General features: G+C 37.8%; 1 protein-coding gene across 4 annotated transcripts in view; it reads right to left on the bottom strand.

Annotated features, from left to right (window-relative positions):
• The window catches only part of LAMA4 (laminin subunit alpha 4), a 191,674-nt gene that overhangs the window by 106,978 nt on the left and 59,298 nt on the right, over nt 1-25,398 (bottom strand). For all 4 annotated transcript variants that reach the window (XM_021008155.2, XM_021008153.2, XM_078155186.1 and 1 more), the window contains exons 3-4: nt 17,322-17,446; nt 9,486-9,566 (exon numbers count right to left, since the gene is read on the bottom strand). In XM_021008155.2, coding sequence (XP_020863814.1) covers nt 9,486-9,566; nt 17,322-17,446 — 206 coding nt within the window. The remainder of the gene's footprint in view (nt 1-9,485; nt 9,567-17,321; nt 17,447-25,398) is intronic.

Below are 25,398 nucleotides of genomic sequence, written 5' to 3'. Positions count from 1 at the left end.
AGACATTTTTGAAGAGAAAAAAGTCAACAATATGTTTATAGTTTATGATTTCAAAAATATTTATTGGGCACCTAACTCAAATGTATTATTCCAAAGGCCTATGGGAGAGACAAAGATGAAGGAGACATAATCTCTGTCCTGAAGGAATTTATAGCAAAATATGTACGATAATTGAAAAATGTAAAACAGAAACTAGGGCACTTGGATATCTTGAACAAGGACAGGACTTCAATAGAAGAATAAATACTACATGCAAAAAAGGCAAAACCCAAGAAACTGTTAAAATTAGTTCCTGCACTGACACTTTCTCATGCTGCTGAACCATGAGATTTAAAAGAAATTTGAAACCCAAACCAGCCCTAAGTTACTCCTCTATGAACAACAGGGCTGACCTCCCAGTCTACTCCCTTAGTTCCTAGGCCATATGGTCAAAGGCTTTCTACTCACTTTCCTTGGCTATGGTCCACCAACCGTGAGACTTAATTTATCCTTTCCTCTCCATTTTATTTTTCTTCATATGGTCTCAGAAGAGTTATAATCCTGTTGATATCCATTCTTCCATGTGGGTAAATTCACCTTGTCTTTTCCTAGGCTAATCCTGTTCACCTAAGAAGCCTTTTTAGATATACTATCAAAACCATAATTCAATGAAAGCTCACCAGGAATATCCCTGGACCTTATCTTTGGCCTAGGGCCTACTCCCAATTCCCTATCCATACTTATAATAAACATTGCAGATTTTCTTGAGTTAAAATACAGATGTTGGCATATTAATAGCCCTGCCTCTGGTGCTGAGTGTTTCCTTCCCTGGAGAACACGAAACTTCGCAGTTAATTGAGCATTGAGCTGGGTAGAGGAAGTCTAGTTTCTATTTCTGGCTTTGCCAAATGACTCAATGAATTCAGAGAAATGAGTGAAGGTAATAAAGTTCTGAAGCCAATGTAATGAGTGTGAGATTTGAATTTCATAGTTTTAGTCATTGCTCAGGTTTTCAAGATTGAATACCAACTAGAAAGAAGTTATTTCACGGAAAACAGATTTGGACCAAATATCATTGTTTTCAGCATCCACAACCACCTTTCTGAAGGTGGTTGTATGAATAAAGCACAAACCTACTTCTGGGTGCCTGCTCTTTCCTCCTCCTCCTCCTCTCCTTTCTTTGATTTCCCTCGATATTTAGCTATCATATCCATCCATCATCAATCACTGAGAGTTTCTGTGACTAGTGGCACAGTTGCCTTGGTTCGTAAAGGTAGGGGAGGGATGCAAGGACTGTTTCCACAATCTCTACCATGTTAGTGGTGGAGAGAGAAAACAGGAATAATGTTACTTTGTTTCTATGTGCTTCAGGGCTTTTCAAAGCCTCTCCATATGTATTATTTGACACTCACAAGAACCCTGTGAGGTAGAAAATGTATCGGTTATAGAAGGGAGGATTGGGAAGAGGGGAGATTACTTTCCCAACATCACACAGCTAATGAATGACATGATTTTGATTAGACTCCCCAAACCCTCTGAGACTGGCCCAGGGCTATTTCCTTTCACTCAAAAACATAGGCTTGTCATCTTCCAGCTAGAAAATCCCAGTCTTTACAGGGAAAAATATTTAGTCTAGGAGGATTCTCTGGATAAGAAGACTACTTTCCAGAGGAATTCTGTTGCTATATTGAAGATGGAGATCAAACTGAATTCCTGATCCCCTATGTAGTGTTATAATAGTATATAACCTGAGAGCTCTAGAGGTCATCTTTAATTAAGTTCAATTCAATTTGATTCAATTCAGTTTGTGGGGTAGTGAGTAAGATGCTGAACTTGCATCAGAAAGACCTGTCTTAGATACAAGCTGGGTGACCTTGGAAAAATCACTTAACTTCTCTGGTTCTCAGTTTTCTTAACTGTAAAATGAGAGGTTTGTATCCAATGCTCGCTAAGATTTATTTCAGCTCCAAATATACGATTTTGTGAATTTCATTTAATAAACACTTTCAGATCAATATGTACTTACTGCCTTGTTTTTTTTCTCTTATATTCTTAGATGCCAAGAAAACAGGCATAACAATCATAAAAAGCATAAAAAATAGATACCAATTAATTACCCTTCCAGTTGAGCTGAGAAGAAGATGTAATCAAGGTTTTATAGGAAGCACTGTTTAAATAGCAATCTACAACAGACCTAAAAAGATAGACTCATTGAAATACGCTTAGAAAAGCTTTGGACTGAGAGTCAGACGGACTTGGTTCTAGACCTGGCTCACTAACTAGCTTTGTGAGCTAGGCTGAGGACGTCTACTCCTTTAGCCTCAATTTTCTCACTTGTATGTAGCAGTGGTAGGGTAGGGCAAGGTGGGGAACAATGTGGTTCATTCAAGAACAAGTATAAAGCCCTCTGTTTGGTGATCATAGCCCTTCATGATCTCTCTATACCCACATTTCCTAACACACTTTTCCAGTCTTCTTACCCCTTATATTCTACCATATACTCTTTTCAATCTAGTGACACAGTCTCCTTGAGGGTACCAACTGTCTTTTGCCTCTTTTTGTATCCCCAGTGTTTAGTATAGTGCCTGGAACACAGTAGGCACTTAATAAATGTTTATTGACTGACTAAAAACCCTCCTTGTTGTACCTCACACGAGACACTGTCTCCTGACTGGGCATTTTCGCTGGCTGTGTCCTATGCCTAGAATCCCTTCTCTCCTCTTCTCTGCCTCCTGACTTCCTTGAAGTCCCAGCTAAAATCCCACCTTCTATAGAAAGGCTTTCCTGATCTCTCTTAATTCTAGTCTCTTCCCTCTGTTGATTATCTCCAAATGATCCTATATACAACTTGTTCATACACTGTTGTTTGCATGTTGTCTCCTCCATTATATATGGCAAACTTTTCAAGAATAGGACCTGTCTTTATTTTTCTTTATATCATCAGTGCTTAGCATGGTGCCTGGAAGCTTCATAAATACCAGTTGACTAACTGACTATTTACCCATATTTTATTACTAAATCATTGCTTAGATTGCTTTCCTGGGATAAATTTTTCTCTCTGTTCTGGGAAGCTGTTACAAAACCTCTCTTCTCTCTCTCTCTCTCTCTCTCTCTCTCTCTCTCTCTCTCTCTCTCTCTGTCTCTGTCTCTCTCTCCCTCTCTCTCTCTCTCTCTCTCTCTCTCTCTCTCTCTCTCTCGCTCTCGCTCTCACTCTCGCTCTCTCTCTTTCTCTCCTTCTTTGCCTCCCTCTCTCTGACTCTCAGTCTCTTTTTCTCCTCCACCCTTCCACTTCCTTCTCTCAATTATATTCCTGATAAGTGTACCCAGACCACCAAAATAGATACTGTTTATGAAGAAAAAGTAAACGTTTAAAATAAACAAAGGGAAATACTTTCCCTCTGCTGGGGGAAAATTTTTGAGGCTCCCATGAGCTTAAGTGGCCACCCCAGCTTTTTACGGCCTCTCCTTCTCTAATTTTATGCTCACTTTTAGTCCTTGGCTGGGTTATTGCTTTGTTCTTTCAGAAAATAGTTTTGCTTACCCTAAGATCATTCTGCTTTAGGCAAGGCCTGGAGTCAGGAAGACCTGAGTTCAAATCTGGCCTTAGATATGTGACCCTGGGCAAGTCACTTAATCTCTATTTGCCTCCGTTTTCTCATCGATAAAATAGAGATAATAATAGGATACCTCCCAGGGTTGTTGCGAAGATCAAATGTGAAAAAAAATTATAAATTGCTTAGCACAGTGTCTGGCATACATTAAGTGTTATATAAATGTTAGCTATCATTATTATTATTAATACCAGAAAGTGTGTGCCCTTTGCACTTAGCTTTTCCATTTAGCAATTCTTCCTGGTTTTGGGCTAAGTTTCAAGTGTGAGAGATCTAACTCTAACATATGGTGACCATCCAGCAAATATCCTAAGTCTTCCTCTCTGTGAACTAGGTCATAACCAGACAATGGCTATTTGCCCAATGATCACCAAAGGACTCCAAAGTGGAACTAAGATTTCCTATTTGTTAAACTGTAAGTCTCTTCTGTAGGTCTATGCAAATGAGTAGGTAGGAAAAGAGATAGCCAGGCAATCTATGTTCATAAATAGTCATTATTTCTGCTGGCTACTTAATTGCTTTTCTGGCTTTTTCATATGCAAGTGAATACTCCAAATCTTTTACTAGGTACTGATGAGTCAACTCAAAGTTTTGCATCCATTACGAGGTTCAAATTAATCCATTCCTCTCTGAAAGGGGGTCACCTTTGCAAAGTACATACATAGTCTGAATAGGACTTGCCAGTTTCCTGGGAAATGAGAAGATTGGTCTAGGTGATCTTTTAGGACTCTGTCCAGCTCTGAAATTCTACATGGGCAAGACTAAATTTTGTTTTTGTTGTTCTATTCTTTTTTACTTCATTTGAAACCTCATGTACATAGACTAGACCGTATATTAGAGTTGGAAAGGATCTGACATCGTCTAAATGTACTCCCTCATTTTATAGAGGAAGAAAAGTGATAGACCACAGAGATGAAGTAGGTGCCTATGGTCACAGAGGTAATAAGGATTAGAGACCGGATTTAAACCCAGATCTTCCCATTCTAAGTTACATGCTCTGTTACTCTATGCTGCCTCTTTTTTTTTTTTAAGGGAGGCAATTGGGGTTAAGTGACTTGCCCAGAGTCACACAGCTAGGGAGTATTATGTGTCTGAGGCCGGATTTGAACTCAGGTCCTCCTGACTCCAGGGCCAGTGCTCTATCCACTGCGCCACCTATCTACCCCTCTATGCTGCCTCTTGACCTTAGTTACATTTATAGTTTGGAGGTGATCTTGGGTTCTGGAAGATTGTGAGGAGAAGGCAAAGCTTAAATTTTGTTCAGTTTTTTTTAATTTTTTAGGCAATTAGGGTTAAGTGACTTGCAGGGTCACACAGCTAGTGAATGTTAAGTGTTTGGTCTGAGGCCAGATTTGGACTCAGATCCTCCTGACTCCAGGTCTGGCACTCTATCCATGGTGCCACCTGAGGTCCTGCCAAATTGGAAAGGTTTTGAGTAAATAGCCTGGTGACTGATTATATATCTCTCATCCATGGACCTGCCAAATTTATCACCTGTTTGGATTTAGGTGATCACCTTACAAAAATTCCTGAAGACCATCTAGCAAGGTGGAGAGTTTGTGATCTGCCTTAGTGAAAAGAATACCCACAAACAAGAAATCATGGATTCTTGATCTTGAAAAAAATGAAAAAATGAGATGATCACTCCAGTCTTTTTCAGTTCTAAATCTAGGACCATATGAACTTAAGCCTATTAGGCAGTTAAATTAAAAACAGAAACTCTTGTACTATTCCAGGGGTCAATAGTAAACTAAAAGCAGTGGACTTAAAAGTAACATAGGAAGGAAACAAGCATTTATAAGGACCTGTTGTGTGCCAGACATTGTGCAAAGTTCTTTACAAATGTCTCCTCTGATCCTCACAAACAACCCTGAGAGGTAGGTACTATTATTATCCACTTTTTACAGCTGAAAAAGCTAGTCACAAAGCTAGTAAACATCTGAGGTCACATTTGAGCTGAGGTTCTAGGGTTAGGTTTAGGGTTAGGGTTAGGCTCTAGCCACCTAGCTACCTCTGTTAGTGAGCTGAATTGATTACTTCCTTTATGATGAGGTAATTCTTATTTCTAAGATAAGTTCTTGAAATAGTTTTGCTTTGGTGGAAGTGGAGGAGGAAGGGTGGAAAATACTCGGAGTGTGCTCCATTAATCAGTAAAGGGCTTTAGAAGAAAGAACAGATATTATGAATCTTAGTCCCTGCTCTTATCTGTAGTTATAGTCTCAGCCAAGATGATACCCATAGCTTAGGAGTGATGTGACAATCATTTGCCACAGTGGATAGAGCACTGGGCCTGGAGTCAGGAAGACTTGATTTCAAATCCAGCCTCAGACACTAGCTGTGTGACTCTGGGCAAGTCACTTAACCCTGTTTGCCTTAGTTTTCTTATCTATAAAATGAGCAAGAGAAGGAAATGACAAACAATTTCAGTATCTTTGCCAAGAAAACCCCAAATGAGGTCACAAAGAGTCAGACACAACTGAAAAGGACTAAACAACACCAAAAATAGAAAATGGATCTAATCTCAGGACATGTCTGAATTTGGACTAAACGGAGAGCAGGAAGGTCCAGATGAGCCCCAAGTATGAATTGGAGGACCTTCATTCTATACCCATACACCAACATTTGGTCAGGGCAACTTAAAAATCCTACTTTCTTTTCTTTCTTTCTTTCTTTTTTTTGGTTTTTGTTGTTTCAGGCAATGGGGTTAAGTGACTTGCCCAGGGTCACACAGCTAGTAAGGGTTATGTGTCTGAGGCCGGATTTGAACTCAGGTCCTCCTGCATCCAAGGCCGGTGCTCTATGCATGGCACCACCTAGCTGCCCCCTAAATCCTACTTTCTACGAGAGGCCTTTCCTGCTGGGTCCTTTCCCTTCATACCTACAGTGTCTTCCCTCTGAGTTTTACTGTTGTTTTCCCATTTACTAATGGGAGTAAAAAAAAAAAACCTATCACCCTGAATTCAAACTGGTGATGAGCTAATGAGCTAGTTAAACATTTACAGTATATATCTTGTATGTACAGAATTGCTTAGAATGTATAGAATTGCATGTTATTTATCCTTTTAAAATGTGATCTTCAGAGGAGGCAATGTGTTTTTTGTCATCCTTATCTTATCTGCAGAGTTTAGCATAGGGCAGCTAGGTGATGCAGTGTATACAGCCCTTGGCCTGGAGTTAGTTCAAATCAGCCATAGACACTTACTAGCTGTTTGACCCTGGGCAAGTCACTTAACCCTATTTGCCTCAATTTCCTTATCTGAAAAATTAGCTGGAGAAGGAAAATCCAATATCTTTAAGAAAACCCCATATGGGATCATGAAGAGTTTGATGCCACCGAACAACAGCAATAGAGCTTAGCACATAGCAAATGCTCAATAAATGCTTATTGATTGACTGATTATTGATTGATTCCTGTGGGTGCAAGTTATCTGGAATCTAGACTTTTTTCAGCACTGGGCCACTAGATGATAACCCTATTTACTCGCTGAAAGTCCTGCATTTAATCAGCAGGGACTAGATCAAAGCCATTAGCTCTTTTCACAGGGATCAGCAAACACTCTCCAGGTAGTAACTTTGATTAATCCTTATCAAGCTATACTGCCTTTAAATCATAGATATGGAGGAGAGAAGCTCCAAGGCTTAATAAGAATCCTCTCCACTACCCAGTGACCAGAAAATGGGCCAATCAGGGGGCTGGACACTCTCTGCTCATTTGCTCCTTAGATAGTGAAGGCTGAGTCAAACAGGGGATCTGATATTCACCATTAGGCCTTCCTGCTGGGAAATACAATCATGTTTTAAGCTCCCTGTTGTCTATTTGTCTTGGTAAAAGTCTTCCTACCCAGCCCAAAGCCCCAGGAACCTTTGGATTCATCAGATGCTCTTCTCCCTTTCTTTACATATTTGACGTTTCAAAATGACTATGGGATAAGTCCTGACGGGAAATGTTTTTCTTCTTTTATGCTCCTCTTGTGCAAAGGTTGTATTTGGTTCCTGGACACACGGCCCATTTCTGGAGCCCCAGACTAGCCTGTTAAGATTTGGGCAGTCTTTTCCACAGATAGTGTTTGGTTTGATTCCTGGCCTCAGTGTGTTGATGGCCTTCCTCAGATGGAACACAGTTTCTTCACCAAGGCTGAGCTCCTGCTCTGCCCATGATGTCTATGAAAGGCAGATCATGCTTCTATGGCACTCCCTGCTGAACCCTTCAAGGCTTGAGTGGAGACCTCAGGCCAAGTCTTTTTGAGGAAAATGAAATGACTCTATGTAAGTCTCACTTAGCTAAAGTCCTTTTGTCTTAGAAAACATCCTTTTGTTAGGGGGTAGAAACTTCAGAAAGCCATTTGGTGGAAAGTCTTATATCCTCAGTAGCTGGGACCTCTTTTTGAGTAGATCTACAACACTCTACAAGTTGGTGCTGGGTCCATACCCCAAAGAGATCAAAGAAAGAAGAAAAAGATCCATCTGTACAAAATACTGTACCTATTTTAATTACAAAGAATTGTAAACTAAGGGAGTGTCCATTGATTAAGGAATGGCCAAACAAATTATGGTATGTGAATATAATGAAACACTTTTACCATAAGAAATGACAAAAGGAATGGTTCAGAGAAACCTGGGAAAACTTGTATAAACTGATGTAGAGTGAAGTAAGCAGAACCAGGACAATAACTTATACTATAAGAACAACACGGAAAAAACAAATAACATTAAAAGACTTGAGAACTCTGACTAACACAATGACAGACTATGATTTCAGAGAACTGATGATGTGGAATGTTACTCACTTCCTGATGAAGAGGGGAAGGACTAACATACAGAATATGGAATATAGTTTTGGGCATGACTAATGTGGGAATTTGTTTTGTTTGACTCAGTATATTGGTTGCAAAGGTTTTTTTTCTGGATGTATGAAGGAGAGAAAATAAATATTTGTTATTTGAAAAAGGATAAAATTTGATTTAAAAAGGAAGGAATTTTGGTTATCTAATTAATCAATTAATCAGTCATCAAGCATTGATTTAGCACTATGTGCCAGGCACTGTGCTAAGCTATAGGGATACAAATACAAAGAATATAACAATCTCTACTCTTAAGAAGCTGACATTCTAACTGCAGAGATGAGTACATATATAAATATACCCTTGTTGTTCAGTTGTCATGTCCAACTCTTTGTAAGATTATCTTGGCAAAGTTATTGGAGTGGTTTCCTATTTCCTTCTCCAGCTCATTTTACAGATAAGGAAACTGAGGCAGACAGGGTTAAGTGATTTGCTTATGATCACATGGCTAGTAGTGTCTGAGGCTGGATTTGAACCCAGGTCTTCCTGACTCCAGGCCCATCACTCCATCCACTGTATTACTTTACTGCCTGTAAATATACATAGAAAGCTCCAAAGAGGGAAGCAGGATGCTGATGAATGGTATAGGATCATTAAAACTTTCATGAAAATTTAGTTACTTTTCAGAAAAGAAGGGAGAGTCAACTCATTTTTTTTTCCCATCAGTCTGTTGCCTGATATAAGATGCACAGATTCTCTGGGATAAGCATAGTGTCTGGGCCTTTGATTTTTATCAATGTAGAGTATTCCTGGGTAAGGAAAGTCCCTCTACCAATGCAGGTTGGCACCTTCACTGCAAGGTATGTCTTGGAGTTGCTAAGATTGCTGAGCCATTGAATAATGGCCAGGAAGGGTCACACAGCCTATGTATCCAAGGTAGAACTTGAACCCTGGCTGCAATGGTAGCTCTTCATCCACTAGGCCACAATGCTTCTCAGAGGAAAGCTTAGTATTGTATGCAAAAAAAAAAAACCCAAACATTATTAGTACAGTTTAAGAAAGGCGAAGTGTATAATGTTGAGCAAAAAAACAACTGCAAAAATTGTTAACTTACCTTTCACAGTTGGGTCCAGCATATTTTTCTTTACAAATGCACCGTACCACCCCACTTTTCCTATAGCAGGACACTGCAAAACTAGAATTTGAGAAGACAGAATCAGAAAAAAATTATAAACGGAAAGACATCTTTAATTTTTGGTTGTCCCCATTGCAAATTACTGCCAGAAAATCTTGCTATCAAATTTTCACTTATTTTTTAATCACTGACTATACTTGATCATGTCCTTTTTTGACCAAAAAAATTAGTTTATTCTTGTATTATTAATTATAATCAACTCTTAAGGGAGCTTTAAGAATTGTACAATCCTTTACATATAGTATGCCTTAACCTATTAGGAGCAAAACCCTCTACCTATATTATGTCCTGATTCATCAGGAGCTTGAATCAACCACTGATGTGTCATGCCCCATGCAGACACTGGCAATACAAAGACAAAATGAAATAGTCCTTGTCCTCAAGAAAAGGACTTTAATTGGCAGCAATTTTCTCTGATAAATATCTCTGATAATGCTTTCTCTGATTAAGATATATAAAGCATTGATTCAGATATTTAAGAATGGTAGTTATTCCCCAATAGATAAGTGGTTAAAGAATATGAACAGACAGTTCCGAATATAAGAAATCTAAAATATCAGCATCCATATACAAATGTTCAAAATCATTAGTTATTAGAGAAATACGAATTTAGACAACTCTGAGGTTCTATCTCACATCTATCATATTGATCCGACAGATGATAAAAGAGGAAAATGACAACTGTTGTAGAGGCAGTGGGAAGAAAGGCTCTCTGGTACCCTCTTGGTGGAGCTGTGAATTGGTCCAGCCATTCTAGAAAGTAGTTTGGGACTAAACCCCAAAAGTCAGTAAACTGTGACAACCCTTTGACCCAGCCGTACCACTCTAAGTTCCTAAATCTCAAATGGAACAAAGAAGGGAAGAAAAAAATCCATATGCAAATATATTTTGTACAAAGAAAGTTTTAAAGACCATTTTGTACAAAAATAGCAGCTATTTTTGTTGTAGTAGAGCATTAGAAATAGAGGGTATATATCAATTGGGGAGTGACTGAATAAATTATAATATATGAATATAATGCAATATTATTGTATTATAGGAAAGCATGAAAAGAATAGTTTCACAGAAACCTAGAAAGTCTTGCCTGAATTGATGGAGAGAGATGTGAACTGAACCAGGAGAATAATTTCTACAGTAACAACAATAGTGCAAAGGAAAACAACTTAGAAAGACAAAATCAATTTGATGACCAATAATATAGATATGCACATAAATATACATTTGGATCTAGCAAATTTATGGATTTGTTTTGTTCAACTATGCTTATTTGTTCCAAGGGTTGTGTTTATACACACACAAATACACACATATATCTATATATGTATGTATATGTATGTACACACACAGATACATATATAATAATTATTTGAGGGAGGTTTTGAAGGAAAAGAGGGTTAGTGATAGCATTATGAAAAAATAAAAGAAATGAAGAAGGTTCTTTAAAACATTTAAAAAATGCACAGAAGGCAACAGATGGAAGTTAGGAGGGAAACACAGATAAGCAGGACAGCTTTGAAAGTAACATGTTGAATTTACACATTTTTTAAAAAAAGTAATCTGTATGTTGCATAGATTCATGGTTTCATATACAATCCCTCTATGGAAGTGTTCTCTTTTTTTGTGTTAAATTCAATATCAACCTGTCCCACAACCATCTCATCTTCGCTGTGAATTTTGCAAACAGAGAAAAAGTAGCTTTTTCTTGGATAGGTAGTTTGAATCAGTCTCAGCTGTGATTCTATTATTATTATTTTTTTGTGGTAGTAAAGCCAAATGGGTGACCATAATTTAGGGAATGGCCTAATATACTGTGAATATAATGGAATATTCTTATGTAATATGAAAAGATATGTAGGATGATTCAGATAAACTTGAAAAGATTTGTATGACATGATTCAGAGTGAAGTAAGCAAACTTTTTTTTTTTAAGGCAATTGGGACAAACTGACTTGCCCAGGGTCACACAGCTATTAATGTCAAGTGTTTGGTCTGAGGCTGGATTTGAACTCAGATCCTCCTGACTTCAGGGCGGTGCTCTATCCACTGTGCCACCTAGCTGCCCTGCAAACTTTTTAAAACAAAGTAAAAGTGACTTCAATAATGTAAAAGAAAACAATGTTGAAAGAATTCTGATTAATTTAGAACCTTAAATTCAGAGCTCTTTGTGGAGGTGGTAGATTACAGATGGTCGATTATCCATGCCAAATGATAAACACATTATAAATCATGGCCAATGTGTTCATTTTGTTTAACTCTTCTTCTTTATCATGGAATTGGGCTCTGCACAGGGGTTGGGAATAGTTACTTGGACATGACAGCAATGCAAAAAAAAATGGATAAAAAGTACATTTTAAAAAAGAAATGGTACTCATCATTTCTAGCCTTCAGTAGAGATTAGGGGAGTAATTTAACCACAGAAGATTAATATGGAAAATTTCTTAGTTCTTTATAGCTCTTCATTACTTTGCTTGAAGAATTGTGAATTGTCAGATCATCATAAGATGTTAGTGCAATAATACTCCACTAACTTTGAGAATTGACTTGGCATCATGGGATGTGTAATGCAGAGGGACAAGCACTTCATTCTCAGTCTTGACAGTGATTTGGCACTATTGAAACCTTTGAGCCTGAAGTTGAAGTTAAAATTGAGTCATACCCAGGAGTTCTTAAAGAGATACACACATTCTATGAGAGACAGATCGAGGTGGGGGTAGGTAAGGTGGTAACAATAATTTAACAACAACATCCCCAGTCCCTTCCTAGAATATACTGAGTTGATTGCCAGAACAAATTGATGAGACAAGAGCAGCAAGAGAAATGAGAAAGAAAAAGTACAACTGAGCTTTGAAAGAGACAGATCTTGGAGATCATGGAGGGCTATTGGTCCCTTCAGGTATCGTTGGCTGAAGCATGGTTGTATCTGTTTTGCAAGGACAGAGAGAAGTTCTAAGAAAAGGTCTTTTCTTTCCCTAACTTCTCCTTCTGACATCTGTCCATTAACAAATATTGTAACATATTCTGCTTGATTCTTTACCCAAATATTTCCGGTTGTCTAGATCATAAAGTGGCCAGGGATAGACAAAACTTTTAATTAGGGCTGAAAGCCAAACCTCTGTCTAAATATAATGAATTTTGTAACCGGGGGCTTAGAGCTATTATGATTATACTACTAACTTTTTGCTTAATATAAGCTCCATTAAGAAGCAGAGGAGGAGACTGTGGACTAGAAGGGCCATCATATTGTCCCTAGGTTAAAAATGAGCTAATTGTTATTCATAGGGTTACTGATTAAATCTCTAGAGAAAAAGAGGGTAGGAGAGAAAGAGTGGTCATCTGGCTCACTGTACCTTCCTTAAGTGACACCCACAATCATCTACGACTACTCACAACCACTGGTGTTACATTAGTATTATAAATTTAGAGATGGAAGAGACCGCAGAGCTCATCACATCTAATCCTCTCATTTTACAGATGATGTTATATAGGTGTATTCAAATCTAAGCACAAAAATGCATTCTAAACCCAAATGTAATTTTTCCCATTGTTTACTGTTCTGGATTGTCTGTGTTATTAGCTACCTTCCACTAGGGTAGATAATTGAGGGTGTTCTAGATATTAAATTTCTCTAGATAAGTGAACATATACAGCTTAAGTCTTATGGATTCTATATAGTATCTAGTATACCACCATGTACTCTGTGGGCACATTAAATATTAACTGTTGATTATGAAAATCAGTGTTTCCTAGATATCAAGTCTCATCATTACTCTATTTTATAGTTAAGGGTGAAAAGGCAGGGCATGGTTGAGTTGCTCAGTCCTATATGACCAAGTACTAGAACGATAGAATTCCCAGGCCATGAGATTCCAGTCTTTATACCTTGTATCTTTAGTATTATTAATTCCTAATTCCCATCAGGCAAAAATCATTTAAAGGTGAGATGGAAAGTATTAGAAATGTTTGGGTAAGAAGAGAACACATAACTGTCTTCTGATTATTAAGGCAGGGAAAATTGAGTGTTACATTTCTACATCTGTAAGATTTGGCCTCTACGCATGATTCCGTCTACACAAAAAGAGCAAAGGTGAATGTTTTAAGGACTTTTAAATTAGTTTTGGCTCTGATACTGTACAAGCAATGAAATCGGCCATAGTGCTCTCATGTTTCTGCACTTACCAGCACCTCTCAGCTAATGTTATTTGGAAGAAAGCAAATGGCCTAGTTTGCCTTGTTTTGGAGATGTTTATAAATTCACTCAGAAAACAATATGTAATTCTCTGGGAAAGGCAATGCAGATAATTTATCTTCTGTAACAGTTTGCTAAAAACATTCCAACCAATTACCCTTCTTTGGCCTTTTTTAAAAAAACTTTTATTTTGTTGGTTTGGATTATTGAGCCCCCTAAAAGAAGCACTGTTATTTTAGAGTACAGAACAATCAAAAGCCTCTGGAATAATTTCTCTTGGAAGATGATAAAGCTGCTCACTCCTTAGGTTCAGAGCACTGAAACATTTGCTAGTGTGTAGAGGACCCTTTCTCCTCCTCCTGCCCCTGAAATTCAATGTTCCTGACAGATGATGTTTCCCTTCATTGGAAATATTGCCACAGATCCCAGTGACTGGGAAGGAAGGGTGGAATGTCTGGCCAGTGCCCAAGTAAACACATAAAATCTTTGCAGACAATCATCAGGAATAGCTATGTAGCCAATAGGTGCAGTCACTTGAAGGCACTGATACAGCACTGCTCACTTCATATTGTAGTGTCAGCACTAACTTCATATTAAATTTTAGGGTAAGTTGTTTTTTGTTGGCTGAGGGAATAAACACCCTAGGATCATTTCTCAGCCTACTCTTAGTCTCATGCTGCTTTAAAGTCAATTGGAGCTTCATGCTCTTGGAAGCTCCTTGGGGACTTTACAAGAGAAACAGACTTTTTTTTTCATTCTTGTTTTAAAAAATCTTTCAACTATTATATTCTTTGCTTTCAGAATGGTCATTTGTGCTGGGAACCCAAATTCTGAATATATGTGCTCAAGTTCTTGATACCTTGATGTTTGAATAGGGTCACAGTATAATAAAATCACAGACTTAAGAGTTGGAAGGACAATAGGCATGCTCTAGTGACTAGTGGACTGGAGTCTAATCTGCCCTTCTTCTCTCTCCCACTCATCTACTCCCCCAAATTTTACAGATCCAGAAATGGGGGCACAAGGAGATTTAATGATTTATTCAAGCTCATATAGTGAATTTGTAATGGATAGGAACTGGACTGGATTTGTGACTTCATTGGTATAGAGAACTCCCAGATCAGAACACTACCTCCTACAACTGCAGGTTGGTACCTTCTCTTCAACGTAGAGCCTCAAATAGTTGCTTAAAACACTGAGGCATTAAGTAACATGCCAAAGGTCACACAGTCAATATATGTTGTAGGTGAGAATTGAACTCAGGTCTTCAATGGCTCTGAGGTCAACTTTCCACTACACCACTATTGGTGAAACCAACTTTTAAAAAAAGCAGTCAAAACCCTCAAAACCTGGGTCCCTGAACTCTCAGTTTAGGCTTCTTTTCAGCATGCCACAATTTTCTGAGGAAACTGTAGCTTCTGAGTCTCCTGGGCTGTGAATATAGAAGGAAAATGAAAGAAGTAGAAAAAAAGAGGCTCCTGATTTAATCAGTATCTGAAGTTAGTTCTCTAAATAGCCCAGTATGCAGTGCTAATAAAGTCAAAAGGTCACGGGTTAGATCCTAATATGAATTTATGTATTATTGACAGTGGGACCAGATGGAAGAATGTGGATAGATCTGTGCAAATAATAACCTTCAGTACTTCAGAATATCTGTGATCTCATCCAAATGGGTGCTGTCTCCATTTTGTTGTTGAATTGTTTCAATCATGTCTGACTCTTCATGACTCCATTTGGAGTATTTTTTTTTTGACAAAGATATGGGAATGGTTTGCCATTTTTTTTTCCTCCAGCTTTGTCTATAAAATGAACTTGATGACTTTTAAGGTCTCTTTCAGCTTTACTCCCATGATCAGCTGTTATCCCTTCCTCTTGCTACATGAATGATCTATCTTTTCTCTGATCATTCTCTTTCCTCCTCCAATAAGTCATTCTTTCCTCCAAACACAGTCTTCTTCTAAACTGTCTGGTCTTTGTTTAGATTACCACTATTCTTACATTCACTCAGGTTTGCAAGCTCTGCATTACCGTCAGCTCCCCTTTCTCCCTCCCCTTATCAATCCAATCACTTGCCAAGTGTTGGGGATCCTACCTCCACAGCACCTCTTACATCTGCTGCCTTCTTTTGACTCACACAATCCAATCTATCATGGACCTATACAATTACTTACATCTGTGAATTTATATCTACCTAGGCAAATTCTCCTGGTGTCTTGGCTATTTTGTGGTCACAATCCACACACATAAAGAAAAAAAAATAGATGTTTGGCACCAGTGGAATTTGTGGAATAATTAGTATGTGACTATTTCTAGACACTCACTGCTTTAGTGGCTTGAAAGTGTTAACATAGCTTTCAAAGGAGCCTTAGCTTACTCTGAGCCTAAGGCACTGGGAATCCTGTCTTGAAATTGAGAATAACTTTTGCTATAGCAATTTAAAAATAATGATGTAGGAGAAGAGTATTGATGCATGGGGAATGAGATTGTGCGCACCTCATCTCCCAACAAATTAGTGTTGGATAATTCAGACAGGAAATTTTTGTCATTCACATAAGGGAAAATGCAATCACAGAATAATATAATTAGAAGGTACCCCCAAAGGCTATCATTTTAATTCATCTTCCTCCCCCCCTCCCACCTAGAGAATTTGCTTAACAGCTCAAGGTCTGAAAAATCATTTTTAAAAATGTAGATGTTGCGATAAGAGCCCTTATATAATGAAATAGTAAGTGAAACCTGGAATCATTAGAATGTTGGATAGAACACATTTAACCCCAACAACTGTAATATGGCAGGAAAGCTATACTCAGGTAATAATAAAAATACTATCTTGCATTTAAATAGCTATTTAAGTTTTGCAAGGCAATTTACATACATTATCTCATTTAACATTCACAACAACTGTGTGAAATCAATGCTATTGTTATTTCTGCTCACAGAGCTATTAAGTGCCTGAGGTGGGATTTGAACCTGAGTTTTCCTGATTGCAAGCCCAGTGCTCTAATCTCCATGCCATGCTCCCTCTCCAGAAAGTAGACAAGTGATCCATCTGACATTACTGAGGGCGATACTCAAAGTATACAACCTAGACAATCAGTCAGTGAGAAAACAGGTAAAGCAACAAGAGACTCAAAAGTGAGGAGGCATAGTTTGCCTGAAAATAAAGAAATGGTGAGAATGGGAACTTTCACTCTTGTCACCATCTATTTCCCCACATATTAATATCACTAGATGTGACAAATACAATGTTGACTTTAAGGAACTGGTGCTTTCTGAAAGACGGATAGGAGCTGTTCAAATATCTTCTTTTGGAGAATATTGGAAGCATCAGTGAAAATGATGGAACGATCAGAAGCAGTCAGGCTAAATGAAATTCTGGTTTTTAATCAAGAGAAAAAGAATAGAAGGGGAAAACATTCTGATTTTCTTCCTTTGGATATGGGAACAAGCCATTTTTTAGCTGTGGGAAAGAAAAATCACCTCTCCATAACAACACATCAAAGGAATGGAGGGAATGAATGGGAAGAGAAACACAAACATTTAAGGGGACAATATTTGTATTAAACTTACTTGGCCATATGGGGCAAGGGGCAAGGGCATGGCTGGCAGGATCTAGGAGCTCCTCTGCTGACATCCTCAATGTAGCCATCTGGACACTTTTCACAGTGCTCTCCGGTGGTGTTCCGTTGACAATTCTATTTAAAAAAGAAAAAGGAAAAAAAAAAGAGATCAGCATAAAAGAAAAGTCTTACTGGCCTATATCAAGAAACCAAAAAATAGTGCCTAGCAGAATGGTTGCCAGACCTGGATCTGCCAAGATGTTGCTAGATTAGATAGCGAGTGTTATTATGGGCAATACAGTAAGAAGAAAGGAAATCATTTTGGACAATTAAAGTTCGGAGCAAGGGCATGTTAATAGTATGATATATGAGACTAAGGCAATGCTACAGAGACTGGGCACTTGAGACTTGAGAGTCTCTAATACAATTTTAAAAATGAAACTTCAAGTGTCTGTTAAATACAGTTTGCTGGATTTTTTTATGTTTAAGTATATAATAAAGCCTGGTGGTGGTGCATGCTTATAATTCCTGATACTGGGGAGGCTGAGGCTGGTGGATCATTGGAGCTTAGGAATTCTGAATTGCAGAAGGCTGTGCCATCAAGGTGGGCCCATAGGAATTGGAGGTGGGAGGGAGGAACCAGGTTGCCTAAGGAGGAATGAGCTGGTCCAGGAAAGAAATGAAGCAGTCCTAAGCTCCCGTGCTGATCAACAGTGGGATTGGGGCTGTAAGCAGGTACTGTTCTTCCAGCTTTAGTCTTGATTGTCAGATAGATAGATAGATAGATAGATAGACAGACAGACAGACAGACAGACAGACAGACAGATAGATAGATAGATAGATAGATAGATAGATAGATAGATAGATAGATAGATAGATAGATGGATGAAAATGGTGCAGTAAATTGGGCTCTAGGCTGGAGTCAGGAAGACCTGAGCTCAAATCTGGCCTCAGACGCTAGCTAGGCAAGTCATTTAACCTCTGTTTGCTTCAGTTTCCTTAATTGTAAAATGGGGATAATAATAGCACCTACCTCCCAGTGTTGTGAGGATCAAATGAGATCATAATTGTAAAGTGCTTAGCATGGTGCCTGACACATAGTAACACCTTATAAATGTTAGGTATATTAAGTTCAACATGTTACTTTCAAAGATGTTCTGCTTGCTCCAATACAAGTATGATTTGGACGCAGGAAGGCATTACCAAGAGATCGTTACTTAAAATTCAGAATGGTGACAAGATTGAATTCTAGCTCTGCTTTTTCCAAATGATCAGCCTATTTGCCTGACATAAAAATGGCATCAAAAGAAAACTGCCCATATCATAATGGAATGTGTGGTAAAATAGAAAAAAAAATCTGGATTAGGAGTTAGAAAACCTTGGTTCAAATTCTAGCTCCAGCCACTAAATACCTGTTACATGACCTTGGGCAAGCTATTCAATTTTGCTGGCCCAAAGCCAACATATTGGAGTTCAGGGGTGGGGAATTTGGGGTCTTGAGGCCACATGTGGCCTTCTAGGTCCTTGGGTATGGCCTTTTGACTGAGTCCATGTTTTACAGAATATCCTTTTATTAAGGGAATTCATTCTGTGAAGTTTGGATTCAGTCAAAGGGCTGCACTTGAGGACCTAGAGGGCCACATGTGGCCTTGAGGCCCCTGGTTCCCCACCCCTGCAGTAGATGAATGTTAATTTTCTCTATGATTTATGACCTAATCCTATGATTCTATAAACATGGATAGATCAGAAGATCAACAAATTCTCCAAAAGAAGGAATTAGAAATGAAAGAATAGGGAAGGTAGGAAAAGAGGCACATTACTAGTTTGTTACATTGTTTCTTCTTTCTGAATGCAAAAAAAAAAGCTTTTTAAAACAGGGAAATAGCTAAACATGGCTTCCCTTGCCCATGTGGATTGTGAGTATGTTGGGCAGTCGGTATTAAGTACCTTTTACATGTCATGCACTGTATTAGGTATTGGGAGAGGTATAAGGGTAATGAATAAATAGAGCTCATCCTTGAATAGCTGTCAATCTAGCTGGAATATTATAATGTGCACAGATAGATATGCTATAAATGAGAACATGATAAATGTATAGGAAAAGTATGAATTGATTTAAGTCCAGGGTGAGGAGAAGAGTAGAAAGGCAGCCAGATAGCACAATGGACAGAGAACTGGCCTTGGAGTCAGGAGGATCTGAGTTCAAATTTGGCTTCAGACATTCCCTAGCTGCATGACCCTGGTTGCTTAACCCCAATTGCTTCCAAAAATAAATAAATAAAATTTTAAAAAGAAGAGAAAAGAGGTATATTTGCATATTAGCTATTTATGAAATGCTACAAACAGAAATGATTCTAGCTGTTTGGAAGGATCCTCTGTATTACATGACAATGAAATTGACAGGCCAGTATTTGTAGGGGAACATTTTAATCTTCATTTATTATTATTATTATTATTATTATTATTATTATTATTATTATTTTTAATCTTTAGGCAACTGGGGTTAAGTGACTCATCCAGGGTCACACAGCTAGTAAGTGTCAAGGTTTTGGTCTGAGGCTGGATTTGAACTCAGGTCCTCCTGACTTCAGGGCTGGTGCTCTCACTGTGCCACCTAGCTGCACCTAATCTTCATTTATTACAAAGGCGGTGTAAAGGCTGGGTTTGAACTGACTGTGAGTGAAGGCTTGTACAATGAGGAATCCAGCTGTCAGGACTAATATTCAATCAGAAAGGTAGACTTCCATTTCTCTCAGTAACGTCTAAGCGTAAGAGATGTCCCAGGCTGTGTTAATTTGCTTTTTTCTCTAATAGATCTGGGTTTAAAATAAAGATTGATGCACCAATCAAATAAGGAAAATACACCTCTGGAAAGAGGTTAGTCATTACTATAGGGTACACAGCAGATATTTAATTATTTCATGAGTGTTTTACATAAGGACAGCTTATAACCAGCCCTTGGTGAGGGTTATGTTAGTAGAGCAGGGCTCAAGAATGAACCTGAGTCCCTATCAGTTAGATATGTTTCAAGGAACTTAATCATTTTTTTTAAACTAGAGGGGAAGAACCAGAAGAATTTATAAAAGGATGACAAGAATGCAAAGAAAAACAATTTTGAAAAACTTGAAAACTCTGATTAATAAGATGACCAAGGATGTCTCAGAGGACCTGTGATGAAGCATGTTACTGAAGACTTGACAGAGTAGTGATAGACACAAGGTCACAAGATGCAGAGACATGCATACATATATACATATATATACGTGTGTGTATGTATGTATGTATGTATGTATGTATATATATACATATATATGTATGTGTATATATATATTTCAACATAGCTATTGTGTGGATTTGCACTAGTAATGCAAAAAAAAAAGATGACTATTGTAAAGGTTTGCATTACTATCAATTACCATCAATGCATTTTTTTAAATGTGTAAAAGAGGACAGAAGGAATTTTGTAAGGAAGTATAGATAAACAGGTCAGTTTTAAAAGTAATTTATAGAATTCATTTATAGACTTTTTTTAAAGCAAGAACTGAAGTTTCATATCAAATGCCTTTCTTTAGGTCCTGCTGTATATATGGAAATGCTCTATTTTGGTGCTTAAGTTTGGAATAAAAAAAATTAAAAAGAAAAAAAGAAAAGAAAGTTGGAAAAGAATGAAATCCTATGTTGCTACCCCCCTTTTCCTTTAATGAAATAAAAACAAATCCTTCAATCTCCAGAGTAAATAAGAAATAGAGATGTACCCAAAGGTCAAAATTGGTGACTATCTTTTATTCCAGACTTGACTTTCTTACCACCCAATAATCTCTCAACCTCTTACAATCTAGCTTTCAATACTACCACTCAATTGAAATGTATCTTAAATGCTAAATTCAGTGACTTTTTTTCTTGGACCTTATCTTCCTTGACCTCTCTGTAGCTTTTGAGACTGTTGACTGACACCACCTCATGCTTTCTTGATTAACAATACTCTGTCCCTCATGATACCAATTTATACTTATTTATTCTTGGACATTTGATGTCTCCCTAGTGGAATTCAAACTCCTTGAGGGTGGGGACTATTTTGTTTACTCTGGGTGCCTAGCCCATTATCTTGTATGTGGTTGATGCTGAAAAAAATTTTTTTTTTGATATTACTGTATTGTTGAATGTTGCCTGAATTATTTTGCCTCCGTGAAGCTGAGCTACAGGCAAGACTTTCAAGGCTATTCGTAAAAGTGTCCTGAATTTGTCTCCATTGTTGTTGGACAGATGAAACCCATCTGTGTAGGAGAAAATGGACCAATTGTAAGCTGTAAGGTCATTCCTCATGCTTGAAGTACCTAGAAAGTTGCAAAACTGAGCCAATACCCTATTATGGCCCCTTATTGATTGATGGATGGTTGTGGATTCCTTGGCTGCCCTGGCTGTCATGTGGAACAGTTATCCTCAAGGAGAGAATAACCAAATCTCTTCCAACCCTTCTAATTTTCACAAAGTACAAACACTTCTCTCATCTGTTGCATTTCTTTAACATGCCCATTATAAAATTTCCTGAGAGGCATCTATACCTTTTAGGAGATGGTAGGCATTTGCTATGTAATGAGTTTTTCCAGCCTAGGTACTCAACTATCTTGCTGCTTATATATGAAAAAAGCTGTAACACATAGGAACAACATTAAGTAAACATTAGTTTCACTTAAATGCGAGTCTTTGGAAGGTGATTGAAGGAAATACATAGGGAGAGGTAGTATTGCATTGTGGATAGAGAGCTGTCTTCAGAGTAAGGAAGACCTAGGTTCAGGTTTTAAATACTGGTTGATAGACTCTGGACAAATCACTTAACCATGTAGTTCTCATAGCTGGAATGTTTTCCCTCCTTGTCTTTGCCTTCTGCCTTCCTTCAAATCTTAGCTTGAAATCTATCTTCTGCAAGAGGCCTTTCCTGGTTCTCCTCAAAGGCTAATGCCTTCCTTTGAGATTGCCTAAAGTTCACCCTGCACACACACCCACATATACACACATGTATATATGTGTATATATGTATATATATGTATGTGTGTGTGTATATGTGTATATATACATATATATATATATATATATATATTAAGAGAGAGAGAGAGAATTGTTTAGTCATTTTTCAGTCATGTCCAACTCTTCATGACCCCATTTGAGGTTTTCTTGGCGAGATCCTAGAGTGGTTTGCCATTTCCTTCTCCAGCTCATTTTACAGATGAAGAAACTGAGGCAAACAGGGTTAAGTGACTTGCCCAGAGTCACAGAGCTAGGAAGTGTCTGAGGCCACATTTAAACTCAGGAAGATGAGTCTTCCTGACTTCAGGCTAGGCACTTTATCCAATGTGCCACCTACCTGCCCTGTACATAGTCATTTATATATCTCCCCTATTAAAATATAAGTTCCTTAAAGGCAAGGACTGTGTCTTGTAAACCCAAGACTTAGCAGAGTGCTTGACCACATAGTAAGGGCTTAGTAAATGCTTATTGATTTGACTCTGAGACCATAAGTTTCAGAACAATTGCTGATCTGCATTGATAGAAGGAATTTCCTTTTACACATGTGTATAGAGATAGAGAAAAGGGTGGGGCAGAGGTCTTGACCCATGGAAGCATTTAAACATAAATCATCTTTATATGGGAAATGAGTGGACCCATTCATCTGATGTAAATCATTGATTCAGCAATAAGTACCAATTTACATCCATTCTTGATTCAATAGCTAAGCTTTCGTTTGTTGGAAAACTACTATGACTATATTTAAGAAAGCAAAAACCAGTGTAATTATATCAGTCCTTTACTGTCCGCAGCACCAGGTCACCAAAATGCACTGGATTTGTAGTTTTACATCACAGTTGGTTTTGTCACATTGTAGTGGAAAAGTGACCCAAGCTTATTGCCAGGAAGTGCTCTATGTTTTATTGTGCAATGAACTGATTATCCACATTCTGTACCAGTTTATTTGGTTGGCATTATAGGAGGGTAACAGGGAACCCCACTGTTTCATATGTCCTTAAAACCCCTTTATCATGAAATGCTGATGTAAATACTGTTTTATTACTTTAGCTCTAGTTGAATTAAGCCTCTTTCCTCTCATTTGCTGTAGATTGAACAACTGTTCAATTTTAATGAAAGGATTATGCAAGCTGATCTATCTACCAATTTTACAATTTCACATAAAATAGGAAGAGAAGCAATTTCTTCTTGTTCTTGGATCCCAAGTGAATGTGCTGATTTATTGATTGTGTATGCTTAGTCTGGCAGAGATTTCATGTGGGTCGATTTCTGCCGCACAAATAATGTTGAAGAGTTGGGAAATCATAATCTAAATGCTAGTGTCTGAAGAAATTAGAGACAGAGCAGCTTTGGTTTTAGTGAAGAGTGTTTTAATTAGACTTTGAGACTAATAAAAAATTCATTAGAATTTAATGTAACAGAAGACTTACCTTCCCCAAAGTGAAAGAAACATACTGGGGGTTGGGTGGGAAATACTTTTGAGACTCACTTGAATATTTTGAGTCATTCTGAAAGTCTTTCTGAGAAGCTGATGCTGATGCTCTGGTTTCTGGAGCTTTATGTTTACTTTTCATATAGCATCCACTTTGAGAGGCAGAGATTTATGTTTCTCTAACACATTTGCAGCCAAAGGGACTTAGAACGGATACAGAGATGTATGCGGAAATTCAAGGAAGTGTTCCCTCCTTATTATCACACATAAAATCACATTTGTAAAGTTGCCTTTTGAAAGCAGTCCCATTTAACAAAAAATTGCTTTTAGACCGATTTTAAATTTCTCAATTTATATAGAATCTTCTAATTGAAAGGCCATCCAATGCAACTCATATCTGAAGCAGAAATCTATTTTATAATATTCCCTAGAGGTAATCCAGTCATGACTTGAAGCCCTCCTGTGATATGGCTTCTTCAACCAACTCATTCTAACTTTTGTATAGCCCAAATTGTTAGATAGTTTTTCTTCATATGAAACTAAATTGGACTTCTCTCGTGCTTTCATCCATTACTCCTAAGTTTGTCTTGTGTATCAATCAAAGTAAATCTAATCCTTCTTGGAAAAATAGAAAAAGTTGTTTTTTTTTTTTACCAGAAGCTCATTATTTCATTTATTCACAGGTGTAGATCCTATGTCTTTAACATTCCTGTAGTCATCCATCTTGTCAGAAAGAGAGATGGAGAGAGGGAGGGAAGGAGAGGGTGGTTGAGAGAAAGAGAGAGAGAGAGAGAGAGAGAGAGAGAGAGAGAGAGAGAGAGAGAGAGAGAGAGAGAGACAGAGAGACAGAGAGACAGAGAGACAGAGACAGAGAGAGAGAGAGACAGAGAGATACAGACAGACAGACAGACAGAGAGACAGAGAGAGACAGAGAGAGAGAGAGACAGAGAGAGACAGAGAGAGAGAGAATAATAATGTTGGCATTGCCATGACTTGTTTTTGATGGCTCCAAGTTGGCTCTTGGCAATCATTGCTTCCCTTACTAAGTACTCACAAATGAACTCTTTGATATGTTTAAGAATTTTGTCAAATTATAGTTTGAAGAACTGATTTCTTCCCTTTTGTAAAAATTGAGGCATCAAACCATCTCTTTTCTTGTAACTCCTCTCTTATTTTCTATGATTTTTCAAATATCTTTCCCTCACTCCCCCCAGACATTGCTGATAATTCATCAGTAATTACAACTCCAAATTTTTGTAGCATCCTGAAATGTAATTCCTCTTCTGTGCCTGGTGACTTTAACTCATGGGAGACCCATCAAATACTCTTTGACCTTCTCCTAAATTACTGACTAAAATTTCACTTAGAAGAAATATCATTCTTGTTTGTCTAAAGTATATCCACATTATAGGATGGTTTCCTTTTGTTGGATCAATTACAAAATGCTCTTGTTCCTTTTGAAACTCAATGTGCAAAAATATTTAGTCATATTGAATTGTTTCACTTGGAAAGAGCAAGCTTGAGAGAAAATTAGGAGCAGTTGGGGATAGATGCGCACAATGACTTTTTTTTGTTTGTTTCAGTATGAAAAGGAGTCAAAATGATTTTTTAAAGGGGGAAGGGGAGTGGGAAA

The sequence above is a fragment of the Phascolarctos cinereus genome, unplaced genomic scaffold (assembly GCF_003287225.1).
Source record: "Phascolarctos cinereus isolate Bilbo 61053 unplaced genomic scaffold, phaCin_HiC Scaffold_5;HRSCAF=322, whole genome shotgun sequence".
Lineage (NCBI taxonomy): Eukaryota > Metazoa > Chordata > Mammalia > Diprotodontia > Phascolarctidae > Phascolarctos > Phascolarctos cinereus.
This window is presented reverse-complemented; position numbering and strand designations above follow the sequence as displayed.